The 19,706-nt window shown below is 36.8% G+C and overlaps 1 protein-coding gene across 2 annotated transcripts in view; it reads right to left on the bottom strand.

Moving 5' to 3' along the window:
- Positions 1-1,383: 1,383 nt before the first annotated feature.
- SF3B1 (splicing factor 3b subunit 1) overlaps positions 1,384-19,706 on the bottom strand; it is a 63,186-nt gene continuing 44,863 nt past the window's right edge. For both annotated transcript variants that reach the window (XM_082630240.1, XM_082630241.1), the window contains 19 exons: positions 16,703-16,940; positions 15,359-15,571; positions 14,981-15,102; positions 12,863-13,060; positions 12,662-12,763; positions 10,973-11,152; positions 10,224-10,310; positions 9,831-10,101; positions 9,393-9,538; positions 9,141-9,287; positions 8,870-8,995; positions 8,189-8,410; positions 7,722-7,904; positions 7,526-7,637; positions 5,924-6,044; positions 5,468-5,599; positions 4,017-4,289; positions 2,155-2,371; positions 1,384-1,875 (listed from right to left, as the gene is read on the bottom strand). In XM_082630240.1, the coding sequence (XP_082486366.1) occupies positions 1,717-1,875; positions 2,155-2,371; positions 4,017-4,289; positions 5,468-5,599; positions 5,924-6,044; positions 7,526-7,637; positions 7,722-7,904; positions 8,189-8,410; positions 8,870-8,995; positions 9,141-9,287; positions 9,393-9,538; positions 9,831-10,101; positions 10,224-10,310; positions 10,973-11,152; positions 12,662-12,763; positions 12,863-13,060; positions 14,981-15,102; positions 15,359-15,571; positions 16,703-16,940 (3,249 nt within the window). In that variant the 3' untranslated portion in view covers positions 1,384-1,716. The remainder of the gene's footprint in view (positions 1,876-2,154; positions 2,372-4,016; positions 4,290-5,467; positions 5,600-5,923; positions 6,045-7,525; positions 7,638-7,721; positions 7,905-8,188; positions 8,411-8,869; positions 8,996-9,140; positions 9,288-9,392; positions 9,539-9,830; positions 10,102-10,223; positions 10,311-10,972; positions 11,153-12,661; positions 12,764-12,862; positions 13,061-14,980; positions 15,103-15,358; positions 15,572-16,702; positions 16,941-19,706) is intronic.

Genomic DNA, 19,706 nt, shown 5'->3' with positions numbered 1-19,706 from the left:
GAACTTTCCCTTTGAAATCCATTGTATTCTATTTTCATGATTAGTAATTACTGAAGGTCATCTGACATCGAATACAGAGAAAAGCAAGATTTAAAGTTGTATGGGGGCTACTATTACAAAAAACTTCTAAAAAGATAATTTTGGAAATTTAGTACACATTACCATGTTGTCACAAAGTTATGTCACAGAAGAAATGTGTTACAAATTCTGCCTGGCGGGTCAGCTAATGCTCAATATCAGTTCTGTACAAGTCAGCCAATTATAAGCTGTTTCTCAAGTAAACCTCCAAAACAGGGAGCCCTAAGTATTAACAGTTCAATCAATAAACCTCTTAGTCTCAGTATATTGGTTTTACTTACTGTGGCAGAGTCATCCTATGCTTAGGCTGCTGCAGAAGCTCATTTCCCATTAGACTGCACAGAAGTATTCAATACTATTACATAAGGAGACAAAATAAAATAGCTATGGAAGTGAAGGACTAAAAAAATTTTAGTGAAGGACTAAGAAATTTTTGGCCAGAAAATTAGGGAAAACTGAAGATATACTTTATTATATATAAAAAATTACTGCCTTAATGCTTGGTTCCTCTAGATTTAAATGGCATTTCAGTTTATGCTTGACACCTACAGATCAATTTATTATCTGATTACTAAATGCAAAACTAAGCAAACCTAGACATTTCAGCTGCTACCATTGTATAATATCAGTACACAAGTAATCTGTAACTAGATGTCTCCCCTTTTCCATTATACTGCATTTCTTAAGGGCAAGGGGCATGTCAAAAGCACCTTTGCATCCCTACAACTAAGCACAGTGGCTGGTATACAGTAGGTGCTTAACAGGTATTTACTAAATATATTGTTGAGCAGTGGCTTATGACATAGGAAAAGAGCCCAAAGATTGTCTTATTCTAACTAGCATTACTTAGGTAGTAGCCTCACTCCCAATAGGTACAAGGCAGTTTTAAAGTAAAGACACTTTCCCCACGTTCTACACAGAATCGTCAAGAGTTGGATATGACTTGAATCACTTCCCTTAAGCATGTTCATGAAGCATTTTGAGAAATCAAGAGATGAAAGGCGCTATGTAAGTGCAAAATAATATTATTCAAGACAGTTCAGCAAAGATGCTATAGTTTCTATGGTGATGGAAGGGTTGTGCTAGTTTGAGGTGAACACCCCCAAAGCTACTCTTCTCAATGTCATTATCAACAGAACAATGGAATTTTGACAAAGATGCCATCACTTTATATCGCTTGTATTCTGCTAACTACTTTCTATAAACCAGGTGACAGAAAATGATATAAAGCCACTTATTCTACACAAACCAGTACTTTATCAAAGTTCCGTATTTTACAAGTCATGTTCAAAAAACACACACAAGTTAGCATTTTGTACACAAATGTTTATTTCTCAATTAAACATTCCCTTTAAACACAAGGAATGAATTAATTCTAAATCTTCATAAAGATGAATTAAAAATGAAAGCCCTCCAGAATAGTGTGTGCAATCACTGTGTTCTTGGTCACTACTGGCGTTTACTGCTTAACATCAAAAACAAAGACAGGTTATTTAAAAATCATGCTACTGGATTTCTAGCTCTTCCTCTATGACCAGTTCTATGCTGATCTGCAATGTTTAAAAGTTTACATCACCAAATCGAAGCAAGTTTAAGGTGTGAAACAGCTGTGCATTAAACACAAAATAAACCATAAAGTTACAAGATATAGTCAAGTTCATAACGAATATACGTGTTCTTATCATCATTGTAGATTCTTGGGTAATGTGCTATGAGAGCATCCTGTGAACCAATGTAGATGGAGTTGTAAATTTTCCAATACACATCTCTGACTTTCCGGGCTGGGTGAAACAAACCCTAGAATAATTAAAAGGCTACATTATTACAAGAAACTCACAACCTTAACACAACTAACAAACCATAAAGATACGGTTCCAAGCATTTCCCTTTGAGAGCAAAAAAAAGATGGCAAATGCACAGAACTGCAGTGGGCAAAGACAAAATCTAATTCTCCCTCCCCTCACAACTGTTCTCCCGTATGGCACAAATACACCCTACTGATAATTAGGAACAGTGACTTAATTCAACTAAAATTACTTTTTTCAATGAGTACTCTTTTAAAAATCTTTGACCTACCTGTAAACAATACTGCAGCATTCTACATGGTCCAATAGCAACTCTCAGACCCTCCAGGGCCCCCATAACTGCCTGAATTACATGGGGAGATGTCTCAAACACATTGGGCCACACATAGTTCAACAAGTGGTTCAGTGAATCTTCACAACCAAATCCATAAACCCCAAGTGACATGTGTTGCACCACTGCACTAGCCGTCTGTCTGTGTACAAGGTCCCTGTAACAGAGGGGGAGAAAGCTCTTTGTTAAGATACAGTCTTAGTTTCACAGAAGATACGTGCCTGCCCATTAGAAACTAAATCACAAATTCAGAGCACGGAATGGGTGCAGAGTCATCCCCACACCTTATGTATCTGATACAGAATGCTTTTAGAGTGATTAATGATTCTACTTGAGAACTTTGCTTTAACGACTCAAACCCCGCTCTGGCTCAAAAATAAGCCATATTTTTCTTTGAAAGTAATATGAGCAAGAAAGCCGAGCACAGTGTACATTTTATATGCTACTAAAAATGAGAGGGAACACATGACTCTTATATACGAATGATTAACAGTAATATCTCATTTTAAACTCTAAATTTAAAACCTTTGAAAGTAATTCAATACAATAGGTAACTAAATTGAGATTAAATCTCTTCCCTTGTAAATTTTTTTTTTTTTTTTTTTTTTTTTGCTGTACGCGGGCCTCTCACTGTTGTGGCCTCTCCAGTTGCGGAGCACAGGCTCCGGACGCACAGGCTCAGCGGCCATGGCTCACGGGCCCAGCCGCTCCGCGGCATATGGGATCCTCCCAGACCGGGGCACGAACCCGTATCCCCTGCATCGGCAGGCGGACTCTCAACCACTGCGCCACCAGGGAGGCCCCCTTGTAAATTTTTTTAAAAGGTTCATTCAAAAACTCAATTTAGGGAAAGGAAGAGAAGGACCAATAATTTTTTCAAACCCAGAAATAAGAACTCTTATCACCTCCCATGTTTTAAACAAACTTATGTTTATGACAAATCACTGAGTTATTTATTCTACAATTATTCAACTGACTACAAGCACCAGATAACGGGTCCATGAAGGGTATAAAAACAAGTTCACACTCTTTACCCTCAAAGGCAGGAAGAGTACCTTAAAGGTATGAGAAAAAAACACCTGAACTTAGTTACTAGCATCCTTATTTCTCTTATTGTAATAATCTACTAGGCATAGATTGAAGTGAAGCTGTATTCCTCCTTAATAAATTTCCCAACTAAAGTAATGTTTCTTGGTACTCTATCAATCACTTCAAGCAGTACTTTATCAGTGGTCACCATCTGAATAACTGGGGGCCTGCAATGGGAATAGTGTGGCTCTGGCAGGCTATGTTCAGTAGTTCAAAAGCCTAACAGAAACCTCTGCTTCACCTGCCGTAACAAAAAGCTAAAAAGATCAGGTCTCTTTACTATACCGATAAGCTCATGCTCAACATTTCCTCTAATTATATTTGACTTTAATTTTTAAAACGAAAGTTGATCAGGAGTTCCCTGGTAGTCCAGGGGTTAGGACTCAGCACTTTCACTGCCGGGGCCCAGGTTCAATCCCTGGTCAGGGAACTAAGATCCTGCGAGCCACGCGGTGTGGCCAAAAGGCGGGGGGTGGGGGTGGGGTGGGGATTAAAACAGGGAGGGGGCACTTGGAAAAAAAATTGGGGGAACCACTATAGCATCTATCTTATTTAGAGATAATAGTCATATTTATAGTTTCATAAAAATCCAGACTAGTAGCCCCTTCTTTAACTACATCACAACAAATAGGTCATGTAATAATTACTTCCATAAGTTCTAAAATAAAAGAAGAATTATAACTGTTTTCTTGTATTTAGTTCAAGTCACTTACCTATCCATTAAAGCATCTTCAAGGAGTGGTGTTACAGCATAAATGTAGTCCTTTCCCATTTCACCAATATACTCAAACAAGAAGGAAAGTGATTTTAACACTCCATTTTGAACATTCAGTTCAGGAACTCTGTATTCATTCATTAAGGCAGGTAGTACTGTGAAGGGTGAACATGTTTCAGCGACAATAGCTATTGCTACAGTGGTACAAACTCTGTTCTGCCTTTCCTGAACTTTGAGGTTGTTTAAAAGTGTAGCCAATACATCATGAGGGCTGGAAAAAAATAAATGTGTCAGCAAACTGTTAGTTTACAAGTCAAAATTTTTTTGGAGGGAAGAAAAATAATCAAAGGAATGAAACTTTATGCTAAGTAATTACTGGGAACTTAGTAATTTTATGCTAAAATGCAATACTTTCAAGTCACTGGCATTACGGTTTCTACTTAAGAACTTCATTTAAATTAAAGTGTTCATTTTAATGAAAAAATTCAAATGGCTTCATTTTCAAATATAATTTACAGTCTTTAGTATATTTCCTGAAACAAAAAGAAATTTCATTAAATGTTTAGACTGAATAATTCTTTGAGTGGTCAGAACATGGCCACTAGAGCTAGGCAACCTTACAGTAGTATCCAAACTGTGGTCTCCCATGCCACAACACAAAAAATCTGTTTTCCAAAATCTTCCCTCCCACACACCTTTACCACATTTATTCTCCTTCTTTAAGCATTTATTCTACCACAAATTTAAAGGGACATAGGAACTAAAAAGTTAACAACAGCTATTCATTGGAAACTTCTTAACTACATCACAGATGAAAAAATATTATTGCTACCAAAAGGCAGGTGGGGAGACTCTTAATTAAATAATCCAACTTTTGTTATGTTTTATTGCTTGAAAATATTTAGTTATTAAGCCACATATATGTAAGTATCTCATTTTCTACAATGACTGTTTCTTCTAGTTTGGTTCTGGTGGAGTAGAAGCAAATAACCATAGGTTATCTAATAAAATATCTGTCATTCAGTTGTCTGTGGATTAATTTTAGAAAAATATTTTTAAAACACAAAAAGCATTAACATGAAAACTGAATTATGTTAATTGTTTTACTAAGAACTGGCCTTAATATTTTAAGCAATATCCTAAAAGGACCAACAAAATTTGAAATAATTCTGAAATGGTAGTTTCCCTCTTCTGAAAATAGTGAAGTGTGACTAAATGAAATTTTAAACTGTTCCATCTATTTTAATTCAATTTAACATTTAAGAAAACATTTCAAAAATTGAAGGTCAGTGGTTGAAGTCTATTCTAAAAAATATAAATAAAGTCCATTCTAACTGCATTGCTCATACCTTGCCTTAAAAGAGATTCTACAGAAATAGAAGCACCTTTTAACACTACAATGGGTCTATTACAAAGTAAAAAAAAAAAATACACAGAAGTAATACTCACCCAATGGCCTTTGCAATATAACCAAATGTGTTGACTGTGGCTCTACGAATAGCTTTTTTGTGAGCTTTTAAGAGTTCTAAAAGCTCAAAGCAAATCCTCATCCATTCTCTTGCAGACACATATTCAGCTCCCCTAGTTTAAATAAATAAATAAATAAATAATTTTTTTGTTAACAATAAGTTTTAAAAGGTAAATCTGCAAATTCAGTTCTCAAAACATGATTACCAATTCATTTTAAGCATTAAATAAAATTATTACTGTTCAGAAAGGATGGTTTCGTTTTCAAAATATACTGCCACTCCCTCATTACTGTTCAAATGTGAAAATATTACTGAAATATGAGCCTGACCATATATACTTACATTAGCAACAATAAGCAAATTTGCAAAGTGAATAAAAAGTGGTTAAACGTGAAAACCAATATCGCTTATTAAAATGTTTAGGTAATCTGCTTACCTATCAGCAATACGTCCAACAAGATCAATACAATTCTCTTGTACTTTTTCATGCCTATTCTTTAAGATGGGGGTGAGTCTAGGCAGCAGATCTTTAATTGGTGGAGTCATCTTATGCATACCTATTTAACAGAAGTCAAACACACTATCAATTAACATGTGAACTGCAACCTTTGTTCATTTTACCTTTTATTTAACAATGTAATATACGTGACTAGGCATAAATACAAACTTACAGCTGCCTATGGAAAGAAAAAGCCCAGCTTCAGATCAAACGCAGAATTTTTAACTTTTTATTAACAACTTCTGATTATGCGTAAAAATGAAAGAAATTAGTGAAGTGATTTAAAGAATGATGGATACTCAACAAAAAAAAGTTTTATTTGGTTCTGAAATGTATTGGTACACTGACATTTAAATATGGGGACAGCTTATGTTCCGGCCATACACAACAATATAAGCCAGAGGTAAACATGTAAATTAAAGCAAAATTTTCCAGAAAGGGCCCCCTTACCCTTTAACTGCAAAACAAACAGATCTCCAGTCTCCCTGCAATGCAGGGCATACTTGGATGGTATTTACACCTATGAAGAGAGAAAAAAGGAGGCAGCTGGCAGGGGCTCTTGCTCTAACTAGAACTGCTTGCTCTGATTCTCTCTCCATTGCTTTTCCCATGTTTCTCTGACCAACAATATGGTTTACAATTCCCTGCAAACCAGAGCCCCACAGGTGGCCAAGTAACTGATTTTTGGCAAGTATCTCCAAGTAGAGAGAGAGGAAAGGGCTGAACTGGGGATTATATGTAAATGCAATGGTTCAAAGACCTCCTATACTGCATAAAAACCCCTTACTAAAATGAGAAAAATAGTGGCTATCACAGCCAGCTATTTCAACCTCCTGATAGGTTATTTCTGTCCCTCTAAACTCCACAGAAGTTACTTCTGCAATAGTTACATTCACTTATATTGAAGGATAAAACAAGAGACCATTTGTTTGTTCCATCATAATGCCCTTAAAGATAATGCCATAATGCCTTCACACCCAAGAGCATTTGTAATACACCTCTGTTTTAACTTTGGGTAAAGAACTGAAAGGACAGTTTAAAAGAATTGGATTTAAATAAAAATGAGATCACTTGATCAATTCACTTTTCTCTCTGGTTATTGTTCCTTGAACTTAACAGCAAGCAGGAAAACCTACCATAACCATTTACTAATTCAAGGTTGAATAAATATATAATATAAAACTTTAGAGTTCTCTCCACCCACCACCTCCTCTCCCATGTATTTCAGGTGAGACACAATTTTTTTAGGGCCCTCTATCCCATGACTTCCAAGTTTTTTGAGTTGTGACTACTTCCTTCTCTCTTGCAGGTCCTAAACTTGCCCTCTTTCTCTCTTTTAAAGTAAAATATAAATAGATTTTGGGAGATAAGATTCTCCCAAAATGTGACATCCCAACTTAACTGTAATTTTCAGTGGTTAAAAAAAAAGTATCAGATATTCATTAGTCAACTCCTAAACAGGATTCTCTATTTTACTTTCAAACTACCAAAGAAACTTTAAAGTACAAAAAATTCTTACATGACCAACAAATTCCATACCTATTACATTTACAATGGCCTTCAGTGCTCCAAGAATGCTGCCCAATACTTCAGGGTACTCTTCGCCCAAATACTCATACAAAACAACACCCAAGTGCCCCATCAATTTTTCCTGTAATAAAAAAATAATGATGAAATGTTACTGTTTACATTACTCCTTTTGGTGAAGAAATAAGAATCTGATATAAAAGTTTACCTCTTGACAAGTCTTCATGACAACAGCCGTTCGAGAGATCAAGTCAGCTGCCTGTTGCCTAACTTTTGCTGATTTGTTATTTAAACGCCACAAAACTGTACCGCAGATCTGAGGCAAGTACGGTTTGACTCGTTTGCCAAGAGCATTGACCACTGTGCCAAAGCCGTTCAACATTACTGAGTCCTTAAAAAAAAAAAAAAAGCCAAGTTAAATTTAAAAACTACATTCAATGTGAACAAGAATTCAGTTTGTGACTAAACAGTTGAAATATACTTATATTCCGTTTCCAAGAATCTAACCTAAAAATCTGAGGTAGAAGAATATTTCTTTGTAGCCAACTGCATGAGAACATGAGCATTTAAAAATTATTTCAAATTTAATTACTCTTTGGTGATAATATTTGCTTGAAAATATGTTTTACAAATATGAAAGTCAGTGGCAACTTGCCTAATAATTAGTATCATTACCTCTGTAGTCTGTTCTTGAAAAGCATAAAGAATACCATCAATCAGTTGTTCTTCAAGTTTATGATCAATATCTGCTGCTCCCAAGTTGCCCATAATTTTCTCAATTGTCTCCATCACCATTTTTCTGTATTGTTCAGCTTCATCTTTCAGATCATCCACAATCCTGGATATAATTTCTGCTGCACCTACTTTGTTTGCCAACTCCACAGTAGTATCAACTAACTAAAAAGAGGAGGAAAAATCATTTAATTTACTGCTTTTCCAAGGAAATAGAGACATCATGAAAATGGAATATTCTGAAGATACTATTTAGCTAGTAAGCATGCTGAGAACAGATGGTTCCTACTATTAAAACCTTAAGAAAAAGGTGGCCAAAAATATTTAAATATGAGTCTAAGTCAAGGGGATTTAAGGTAAAGATTGTATTCATGCTTCACCTAGCCAGATTAAGCAGTTCATTTACTAGACAAAAATGTCAACTCATAGTTGGCTATTTATCCTGGAATACAAAAAAAAAAGGGAAGTTAACTGGCTGACTAAAATCCATCTCCTTTCACAATCAAGCACATACAACCTGTGAGGTTCTCAAGGCAAAAAATAACTTATGTAATACGCATTCAAACTGACTAAAGGATCAGTTGGAAGAATTTCTGAAAATATTTTTTTATGATGAAAGCTTACCTGCCGGTAATTTCTTCTATCCAAAGCCATTCTGTGTTGCCAGAAGTGTTTGAAAAAAGGAGGAAGGATCTCTGTTTTAATGTAGTTTGCTTCTACACCATCTGTTCCACAACACTGCTTTACCACCTAAAATGTTAAAAAATAATAATAGTAATCACAGTCCTGGTTTAATACACAATAGTTTTTTTTTTTAATGATATAAAATTCTCTTTGAACCATGAAACACATTTAGACTAACAGATCTGGAACAGCAACAATTTGCAACAAGTACCTTCAGCACAATTTTCTTCATTTCTTCATCAGGAGATTGGAATTCTCGAATAAGAATTAACATCACTTCTCTAGTATAGTAGTTGGCATATTCTGCATCCATGAGAGGAATAAGATACCCAATAGCCTTTAAGAAAGCGGCCAGACCCTATTTTAAAATAAAAAATATATATATACTTAGTAAATTAGATTTAAGTCACTTGAACTTCAATGAGAAATAAAAAGAAAAATGAAATCAAACTGGCGAATCTACCTTTCCTCTGTGTTGGCGGATACCCTTCCATAGAGGCTTTAACACAGAATCAAAAGATTCGATACCGTAAGGAGTTGCTGCTTCAGCCAAGGCGGCAATGGCCAAAGCGCTAATGGTCCTAACTTTCTGCTGCTCATCCACAAGACCTATAAAAAACCAAACACAGGTTTTAACTAAGCAACATTACCTAACTTCCATAGCATCATCCAGATTCTAGCAATATATCTAACCATTTAGTCAAACTGCAGAATCTGTTCCCATTAGACAAAATTAGGCAAAAGCCAGTATGAACCACAGCCTATTAGCAGCTAATATTACAAATCCAATCATAAACTATATGGTGTTTATGTAGTTTACCTTCCATTTCTCTCTCCAAAAATCAGTAGCCTAAATTTCAGGAAACTGTCTTACAAAAGACACAGTTATACTACAACTTACCATGTTCAATGATTTCAACTAAACTTCTGAGATGTGGCAAGATGGCACAGCCCATGAGAATAGCTATTTGCTGTACAATTTTTATACCAGTGTGTCTTGCTTGCCAGGACTTCTTGCTTTTGCACACAGCTTTTAAGAAAGGCAATAATGAAGGAATACCCAGGGCAGAGGCTACAACAGCAAAAGCTCTAGCTGTTGTGTTACGGACATACTCATCCATGTTATCTATATCAGGTCTCATGGTAGAGATCATAGTAGCCAGACCTGCAGCCTAAAAGTTTAAGAAAAAAGCAACAGTCATGAGTTGATAACATTAACCCTCAACCATTTCATTCTAAAATCAAATAATCCTATCAACATATATAAAACTTTCTTCTCCAGAAACATAAATACCTTTGCCAAATTAGAAATAATCTCTCGGCCTTCCACTCTAGCATAGTAATCCTCATCAATCAACAATGGTTCAATGACCACTAGGATCTGAAAAAGAGAAGGAGTTACATTTTCACAGCAATTACTGATGCAGTGCTCAAGTAACAGTACATGTAAGGGAATTTATAATTACCAGGACTTTGTTAATCAAGGGACAAATTAAGAATTTTAATCACACAACTTTAAACCCCACATAAAGATGAATATTTGGGAGCACTGTTAACCACACAGACTATAAAATATACACAGTACACACACACGCACGCGCGCGCGCGCGCGCGCGCGCCCATCTGCATTTTACAATTTTAAACCATAATTACCATCAGCAAAAAGATGATTCTTAGTACTAAATGGCATGGTATAGAAACATACATTTTCTCATTCTAATATCAATAAAAGCAAATTTTAAAATATGAACCCACTATATAAGATGGCAAAAAGTTACATCTATTTACACATGTATTTGTGTATGTATGCTTGTGCGAAGAAAAAGGTCTGGGAGGGCATGTAAATTTAACATTGGTTAACTGAATATCTTTAAAGGGGTTGAAATTTCCCTTTTTATTGTGAATGTGTAACATCAGCTGTTACTTTTTTAGAATTTTTATATTTCACACATACACCTAATAATAAGCTGGTAAAAAAATATTCACTAATTCCTTTTACATTAAAAAATATCAAACCATTAGAAACACAAATTGAGAACAAACCTTGTGCACATATGGTCGAACTAAGTCATCAAGTTTGTATAATATTCTATCAATAACTTTTACAAGTAAATGACGCTCTTGATCCTCAAGTGTAGGCGACATCAGCAGAGGAAGAATCTGATTAAACAAAGGACCAGCTCCAAATTCACGAGCTTTATCAGTAATCTGACGCAATGCAGCCTGGAAGAAAAAAGAGTAATAAGCATATTTTTTTATAAGCATAAGCAAATTAATTACTCCACGGTTTTCTGTAACTGAATATTTTAGTGTAAACTTCAGACATCTTACATAGAGTAGCATGAGTTCATTCCCATCAAAATTACTCTGAAGTCTGAACTCTTGCGATAAAGGCTCAATGTTTTCAGTTAATTAAAAAAGGGTAACTGAATTCTGGAGAGGGTGTGGAGAAAAGAGAACCCTCCTACACTGTTGGTGGGAATGTAAGTTGGTGCAACCACTGTGGAAAACACTATGGAGATTCCTCAGAAAACTAAAAATAGAGTTACCACATGATCTAGCAATCCCACTCCTGGGCATGTATCTGGACAAAAATATAATTCAAAAAGATACATGCACCCCGCCCCCCCATGTTCATAGCAGCACTATTTACAAGAGTCAAGATATGGAAAACACCTAAATGACCATCGACAGATGAATGGATAAAGAAGATGTGGTGCATATATACAACAGAATACTTACTACTCATCCATAAACAAGAATAAAATACAGTAAGTCCCCTACATACAAATCTTCAAGTTGTGAACTTTCAAAGATGCGAACATACCCCTGTATGCCAGCTGCTGTACTGTACTACTGTACTTTTCAAGGTACTGTACTGTAAGATTAAAACTGCTTTATTTTTTGTTTTTTATGTATTATTTGTGTGAAAAGTATTATAAATCTATTACAGTACAGTACTATATAGCTAGCCAATTGTGTTAGTTGGGTTACCTAGGCTAACTCTGTTGGACTTAAGAACAAATTGGACTTATGAACCACCCTCAGAACGGAACTCATTGGTATGTAGGGGACTTACTGTAATGCCATTGCAGCAACATGGATGCAACTAGAGATTATCATACTAAGTGAAGTAAGTCAGAAAGAGAAAGACAAATACCATATGATATCACTTGCATGTGGAATCTAAAATATGACACAAATGAACCTATATATGAAACAGAAACAGAATCAGGGACACAGAGAATAGACTGGTGGTTGCCAATAGGGAGAGGGGTGGGAGAGGGTTGAACTGGGAGTCTGGGATTAGCAGATGCAAACTGGTATATATAGAGTGGATAAACAACAAGGTCCTACTGTATAGCACTGGGAACTATATTCAATATCCTGTGATAAACCGTAATAGAAAAGAATATGAAAAAGAATGTATATATATGTATAACTAAGTCAGTTTGCTGTACAGCAGTAATTAATACATTGTAAGTCAACTATACTTCAATAAAAAATAAATTTAAAAAAAGGGTAATTTAATAGTCACAGAGTATAATATAAAACTCCTTAACTTCTCCTAAAGGATCAACCACCTTCAAGCCACATAAAATACTAATACAATACCCCACATAATTCCACTAATTACATTAGAATCTTTAGCATATTTTAAAGGCTCTGATGATAAAATAGAGAATCTCTAAAATTATAATGAACATGATGATTTAATAAACTGGTACTTACTTTTCTCATTGGAGGTGTTCCATTCTTAATTTTTAAAAGCAACTTCATTATTTTTCGCTCTTTTTGCTCTTCTGGACTAAGTGTTGATTCATCAACATCAACCTAACAGTAAAAAGTAAAAAATTTAAAGGTTAGTGGAGATACTATGACTTATAACTTCTATATAAAAAGTAATATTTTATTTCTGGTATTATCACTTACCAAAAGTTTATCAAAGTACTGAATATCATCAGGTTTTAAAAATGGAAGATTTCCAGATGGTTGGTCATTAACACTTTTCATAGTTCTATCTTCAGTTTGCATGTGGAAACCTGTCATACCACCCAAAGGTGTTGGAGTTGCTGTCAGCTTTCGAGCTGGAGTTCGAATAGGAACGTATCCAGCTGGAGGGGGAAGTACCTAATACAGTAAAAAGACAGTTTAGGATATTCTTAACTTTACATAGTAAATAATAACAAAAATGAATAATATTTGCAGTTAAGATGTTTTTTGCTTAGAGGCAAGAATTAATTAAAATCAATCCCATTTTTCTATCTTATTTATAAGTTTAAAATATACAAGTATTACTATTTCTCATCAAATTTAAATTTAAATTAAGTGTATTAGAAGTGTGGGGAAATGAGGAGATACACGAAGTGGGCTTACGAATTCTGATCACTTTCAAACACTAGTCTATATAAACATGTTGGTGAACCAATGTCATATAAATGGAAATAAGCTCAAAGTGCACATAATGTATAAAATAATATATTTTGGTAATAAATTAAAAATAATTCATGTAAATCTCTACGAAAACAAATCTTAATACTTAAGTCGTTCTACAAAAATGATTGACTGCATAAAAACTAAAACCAAAATATTCACCAAAGCCCTGTAAATACACAACATTTGACTAAACCCAAAAAATTCACTCAAGAGTCACAAAGGAGGGCTTCCCTGGTGGCACAGTGGTTGGGAATCCACCTGCCAGTGCAGGGGACATGGGTTTGAGCCCTGGTGCAGGAAGATCCCACGTGCCGCGGAGCAGCTGGGCCCGTGCGCCACGGCTGCTGAGCCTACGCTCTAGGGCCCACGAGCCACAGCTGCTGAGCCCACGTACCTGGGGCCCGTGCTCCACAACAGGAAAAGCCACTGCAGTGAGAGGCTCGCGCGCTGCAACGAAGAGTGGCCCCTGCTCACTGCAACTAGAGAAAGCCCACGTGCAGCAATGAAGACCCAATGCATCCAAATATAAATAAATTTTAAAAAGAAAAAAGAAAAAGATGTAATGACTATCCTCTTAGGAAAAAAAAAAGAAAAAACTTGTATTAGAAAAAAAAAAAGATTCACAAAGGAGGATTTTCCCCCTCCTACTGATAAACAAATCAATGAATGCAATTGTGACAGACACTTAGCCAGTCAATAGTAGGCTGGAGAGTGACTATACCCACAGCATTACACGGAGGGTTCAATAAGTTATAAAGCAGTAAAGTTATGCATACTTGAAACAAATACTCTAATACAAACCTAATGAGGGGGTAGGGGGAAACACATACATAAAAACTGTTAAAAAAGCAACAGGCGGGCTTCCCTGGTGGCGCAGTAGTTGAGAGTCCGCCTGCCGAGGCAGGGGACACGGGTTCGTGCCCTGGTCCGGGAAGATCCCACATGCCGCGGGTCGGCTAGGCCCGTGAGCCATGGCCGCTGAGCCTGCGCGTCTGGAGCCTGTGCTCCGCAACGGGAGAGGCCACAGCAGTGAGAAGTCCGCGTACCGCCAAAAAAAAAAAAAAAAAAAAAAAAGCAACAGGCATTGGCAGAAAAGGCTCTGTAAAGGCCATCAAATGACTTAAGTTCCAGCCCTAGTTATAACATCAGCTATATGACCACTTTTAGACCAGCAAAAAGTCCTTGAGTAACAGGTACCTAGAAGATTTTACAGTTCAAAATGAACTTCATGTTGCTACGGTAAAGAGAGAACATAACATTCTTCGTGTCCACTGGCAACCCATGAACTAAATACACAAGATTTTGTGAGACACCAAGTAAAATAACCATGATCTAATGTTGGAAATGAAATATACTTGGAAACAGCTAAGAATGAAATGGCAGTAGTAAATGTGAACAAGGCCAATGCAAACTTGACCAGTTAGTATCTTCAAAGAATATTTAAAATAAAATCCAGGGAACTCCCTGGCGGTCTAGTGCTTAGGACTCGGAACTTTCACTGCCAGGGCCCGGGTTCGATCCCTGGTTGGTGAACTCAGATCCTGCAAGCCACTCAGCATAGCCAAAAAAAATCCATATCCTAAAAACCACCACACTCATATTCACTGTTTTTACCTTATATCCTTCTGGGAACATAGCATCTAACTCTTCATCAGACAATGGGCGATTTCTCTCATCAATTTCTCTCTCCCACCGCCAAGCCTGAAGCTGTTCAGGAGTCATACTCATTATGTGACCTACCAAAAAAGCAAATTTCTGTAACAATCTATGTAGTGCAAGACTTTTATCATTACACAGATCCTTGGGATATAAGATAGTTAAAATCAATTCTAACATTTAACTGTTTATATTATAAACTCGAAACGAAGACTTCTTTTTACATCCTGTTATTCTTGCTAAAAATAGGCATTAATGGCACACAGAAAAACCACAAAGAAAAAATGCAAAATACTAACAAGGGAAAAAAATAATTTCCAATGATAAAATTTCTACCTGGAGTGGGAGTAGCCATGTTCATGGCTGGCGTGCCAATTGGTGTCTTTCCAGGGGTCAGAACAGGAGTGCTTCCACCCATCTGACTAGCTGGTGTTTCATCCCAACGTGACTTTCTTTTACTGGCTCCAGGAGTTGGTGTTTCACCAATGGAATCTCCACCTCGATCTGTTCGAGGTGTCTCAGCCCATCCACTTCCATGTCCAGGAGTATCTTTAAAGAAAAGGAGAGTGAATAAGCCTGAAATTTTAACCACTGTCAAAAAATGACTATTTTCAGACAACTAATATACTCAAGCTGATCAACTTCAGAAACAGGATATTCCTAAAATGGAGACACATTTAAGTTTTAATGTTTCATTTCATATTTATTCTCCTTGACTGTATCTTCTCCATGGATCACAAAAACAATAAATGGTAACCATCGAGGAACAGGAAAACAGAGCAAAGGATTTTTCCAACCACCCACAACATCACAACCCATAGACAGCCACTTTATGTATCTTGGGCCACCTTTCATTTCTCCATGGAGTGAGATTACTCTGCATGTACAATTCTATACTGCCTTTCTCATCCATTATATTTTTTTCCAGGTTTTTTTTTGGCTGCGCCGTGCGGCCTGTGGGATCTTAGTTTTAGTTCCCCGACCAGGGATGGAACCCAGGCCCCTTCAGTGAAATCACCGAGTCCTAACCACTGGACCACCAGGGAATTCCCTACATTACATGTTAAGCACTCTGCCCAATCACTAAAAATTCTTTATAAAATTTTAATATAGCAGATGTAATGTTAAATCTTAACTTCCCAACGCTAATCTCATAAATAATTAATGAAATACAGCTTTAGAGAGTTTACACAAAAAACAAGATATTTAGGCAAAGTTACACAGACAGAAAGTAAATGAGAGGTAACCAAAGGCTGGGAGGAGTAAGAATGGAGAGTTATTGCTTAATGGGTACAGTTTTTGTTTGAGATGATGACACAGTTCTAGAAATGAATAAAGGCAATGGTTGCACAACACTGTGAATATACTTAATGCCACTGAATTGTACACTTATAATTGTTAAAATGGTAAATTTTATGTTACATATATTATACTACAACAAAAAAGAGGTTATGGCCTACAAACTTCACTTTCTTCTAATGTTCTTCCTAAAATAAATCTTAAACCTCTTCAAGAAGGGAAAAGAATTAGGTATATCATCTGCTTAGTTCTTTACCTGTCCCAAAAGCATCTGTTTATTTGTCTGTCTTCCTAGGACCAGAGAACAGATTTTGGCCATAAACAACCACTCATCAAATCAACATTTTACCCAAACACACACCCAAACTCCACTAGAAGTACCTCTTTCTGTTTTGGGGGTCTCATCCCATCTGTTTTTACGAGCACTGGAAGTTGCACCTCCATGGCCTGGTGTCGCGTGGCCTGGTGTATCGCCTCGTCCAGGGGTAGCAGCTCCCGCAGGTGTGTGACTAGGTGTAGGATCCCATATTTTTGAGCCTGGGGTTGCTCCAGGAGTCTCACTTCCTTTTGCACGACCTGGTGTCTCATCCCATCTTAAGGAAGGAGTATGTCCAGGGGTCTTAACAGAGCAAAAAAAAATTTATTTCATACACCCACATAAAAATTAGAAAACCTGTTAAGCAAACAAAAAAAATTAAATGTTTTAGTTCATGATTAAGAGAATAGATTATCCTTCTGCTTAAAAGATACCTACTTTCTAGCAAATATGTTTAGGACAAAAAACAAAGATTTAATTTGGAGCAATGAAAAAAGCCCTAATTTATTTATTTTTTTTAAAGGAATTTTTGCTTAAAAAATTTTTTTTGTTTAAATTTATTCATTTATGGCTGTGTTGGCTCTTCGTTTCTGTGTGAGGGCTTTCTCCAGTTAAGGCAAGTGGGGGTCACTCCTCATCGCGGTGCGCGGGCCTCTCACTATCGCGGCCTCTCGTTGCAGAGCACAGGCTCCAGACGTGCAGGTTCAGTAATTGTGGCTCACGGGGCTAGCTGCTCCGTGGCATGTGGGATATTCCCAGACCAGGGCTCGAACCCGTGTCTCCTGCATTGGCAGGCAGATTCTCAACCACTGCGCCACCAGGGAGGCCCCAAAGCCCTAATTTAAAAAATAATGTATTTTGGGTAATAATCTTGGTTATGCCACTAATGGCTCCATAACTTTGAGAAAACATTAAGGTTTCTCTGTCAAGATCTCAAGAATTTCAGCTTTAATTATATCAGCACATCTCAAAACTGGGGCTTAGAGACGGAGACTAATGAGTTCCCACTAAGAATATTTTTGGTTTTGTTCAATTTTGTGTTTAATTTAAGCATGTTTTAGATCACCTGAGTAATTATAACTAGACACTGCCACATAATTTCAAATCCCTGAGGTTATATTTATAATCACATCTATACTACTATTACTCTGATGCTGGCAAGATTAGTGAAAAAAGATTAGAAGTTGACTTAAATGATCGAAGGTTCCATGGTAGTTGAATAAGACAAGTAGTGAGCAATGTAGGACATCAGACAGAGTATGAAAGCAAAAGAACCTAAAGAGTGCAGACAATATCATATCAAAAACAGCAGGTGAATTAGTGAAGCAAAACAAAATCTGTATTTAAACAATTCTGTAAGTTTTGTAGTATACTTTTACATATTTCTTTTAAAGTTGGATGCTCTATCCAACCCAAGAGTTCTATTTAGCTTTATGTTTGCAAATAAGACTCAGTATTTTTTCCTTTCTAAAGATTCTATATAGGGCTTCCCTGGTAGCGCAGTGGTTGAGAGTCCACCTGCCGATGCAGGGGACATGGGTTCGTGCCCCGGTCCGGGAACATCCCACATGTCGCGGAGCGGCTGGGCCCGTGAGCCATGGCCGCTGAGCCTGTGTGTCCAGAGCCTGTGCTCCACAACAGGAGAGACCGCAACAGTGAGAGGCCCGCGTACCGAAAAAAAAAAAATTCTATATATTACTCAGGGTTGAGAAATTCTCAATTAGATGAGTAAAGAACATAAATTGTTCAAAAGTCTCATTTTCAGCAACTGCTCTTCCTGCTCAATCAAGTAGGAAAAGATGCTTCCTAGTATCCACTGCAATTCCCACAGTCATAATTAAGATGGAGTTGTGTTAAATGAGAAGCGTGAAAGAAAACATGGTCTCAATCTCTACAGTTTTTATGAGATAGACATCAACTCTTGGGTCTCCTTTTCAGTTAAACAGATACCAAAAGGACAAGTTTCTCTTTCTGTTTTTAAAATTTGCACTGAATGTCAACCACAGAATTTAAGTTAGTAATAACATATTATACAGAACCAAATCCTCTCATACATCAGCAAGCAAATGGAGAGTCTTCAAGATCTAAAACTAAACTGTTTGGAAATTATGTGCTAGGTTTAGTATATCTCAATTCTGGGTTTGGGAAAACAATGCCATGGCCTGACACATTTTTCCTTATTTGTAAATAAATCTGCAGTAGCCTATGCTAGAGTCAACAGTGACTTAGACTAGGGTGGTGGGGTCATGAAAAGTGGGTAGATCCTGAATATATTTAAAGGTGGGGCCAACAAAATGCATTTGTGGATAGGATGCCAGGGAAGAGAGTAAGAGTATAGGATGACCCTGAAATGATTTCTAAGGGTTTGATTTGAGCCAATAGACATGGGAGCAGGCTGGAAGGAGTACAGAAAATCAATTTTATTATAAATACTGATTCTGAAATGCCTATCAAATACATATCAAAGTAAATGTGTCAGGTCTGAGGAACAGACAAGTAGGGATGGATTTGTAAATTTGGGAGTTGTCTTATAAAGATAGTATGTAAAGACAGGAGTGAGATCCTAGGGAGTTAGTTTAGATGCAAAAGAGACCTGAGGACTGAGCATTAGAGTACCCCAAATTTAAGGAAACTGAGGAAGATCCAGCAAACAAGACTAAAAAGCAAGTCACTGAGGTGAGTATTACAAGAATCAAGAAAGACTGAAGCCCAGAGGCTAGGAAAGAAAAGGGTACCAAGGGACTTCCCTGGTGGTCCAATGGTTAAGACTGTGCTTCCAAAGCGGGGGGCGTGGGTTCAATCCCTGGTTGGGGAACTAAGATCCCACATGCCATGAGGGGCGGCCAATAAATAAATAAGTAAATATATAAATTTTTTTTTTTTTTTTGGTTTAAGAGGGTATCAAAGAATGTCGAATGCTACTGATATGCTGCGTAATATGAGGGTTGAGACTTATCTTTGGATTTAGCAACGAGGAGGTTAAGTCATCTTGACAAAACAGGATTTGGTGGAGTGGTGCAGGCAAAAGCACCAGAGCACAAGTATAGATACACAACTCATTTTGTGGTA

Source organism: Mesoplodon mirus, assembly GCF_964341445.2.
Source record: "Mesoplodon mirus genome assembly, chromosome: 8".
Lineage (NCBI taxonomy): Eukaryota > Metazoa > Chordata > Mammalia > Artiodactyla > Ziphiidae > Mesoplodon > Mesoplodon mirus.
This window is presented reverse-complemented; position numbering and strand designations above follow the sequence as displayed.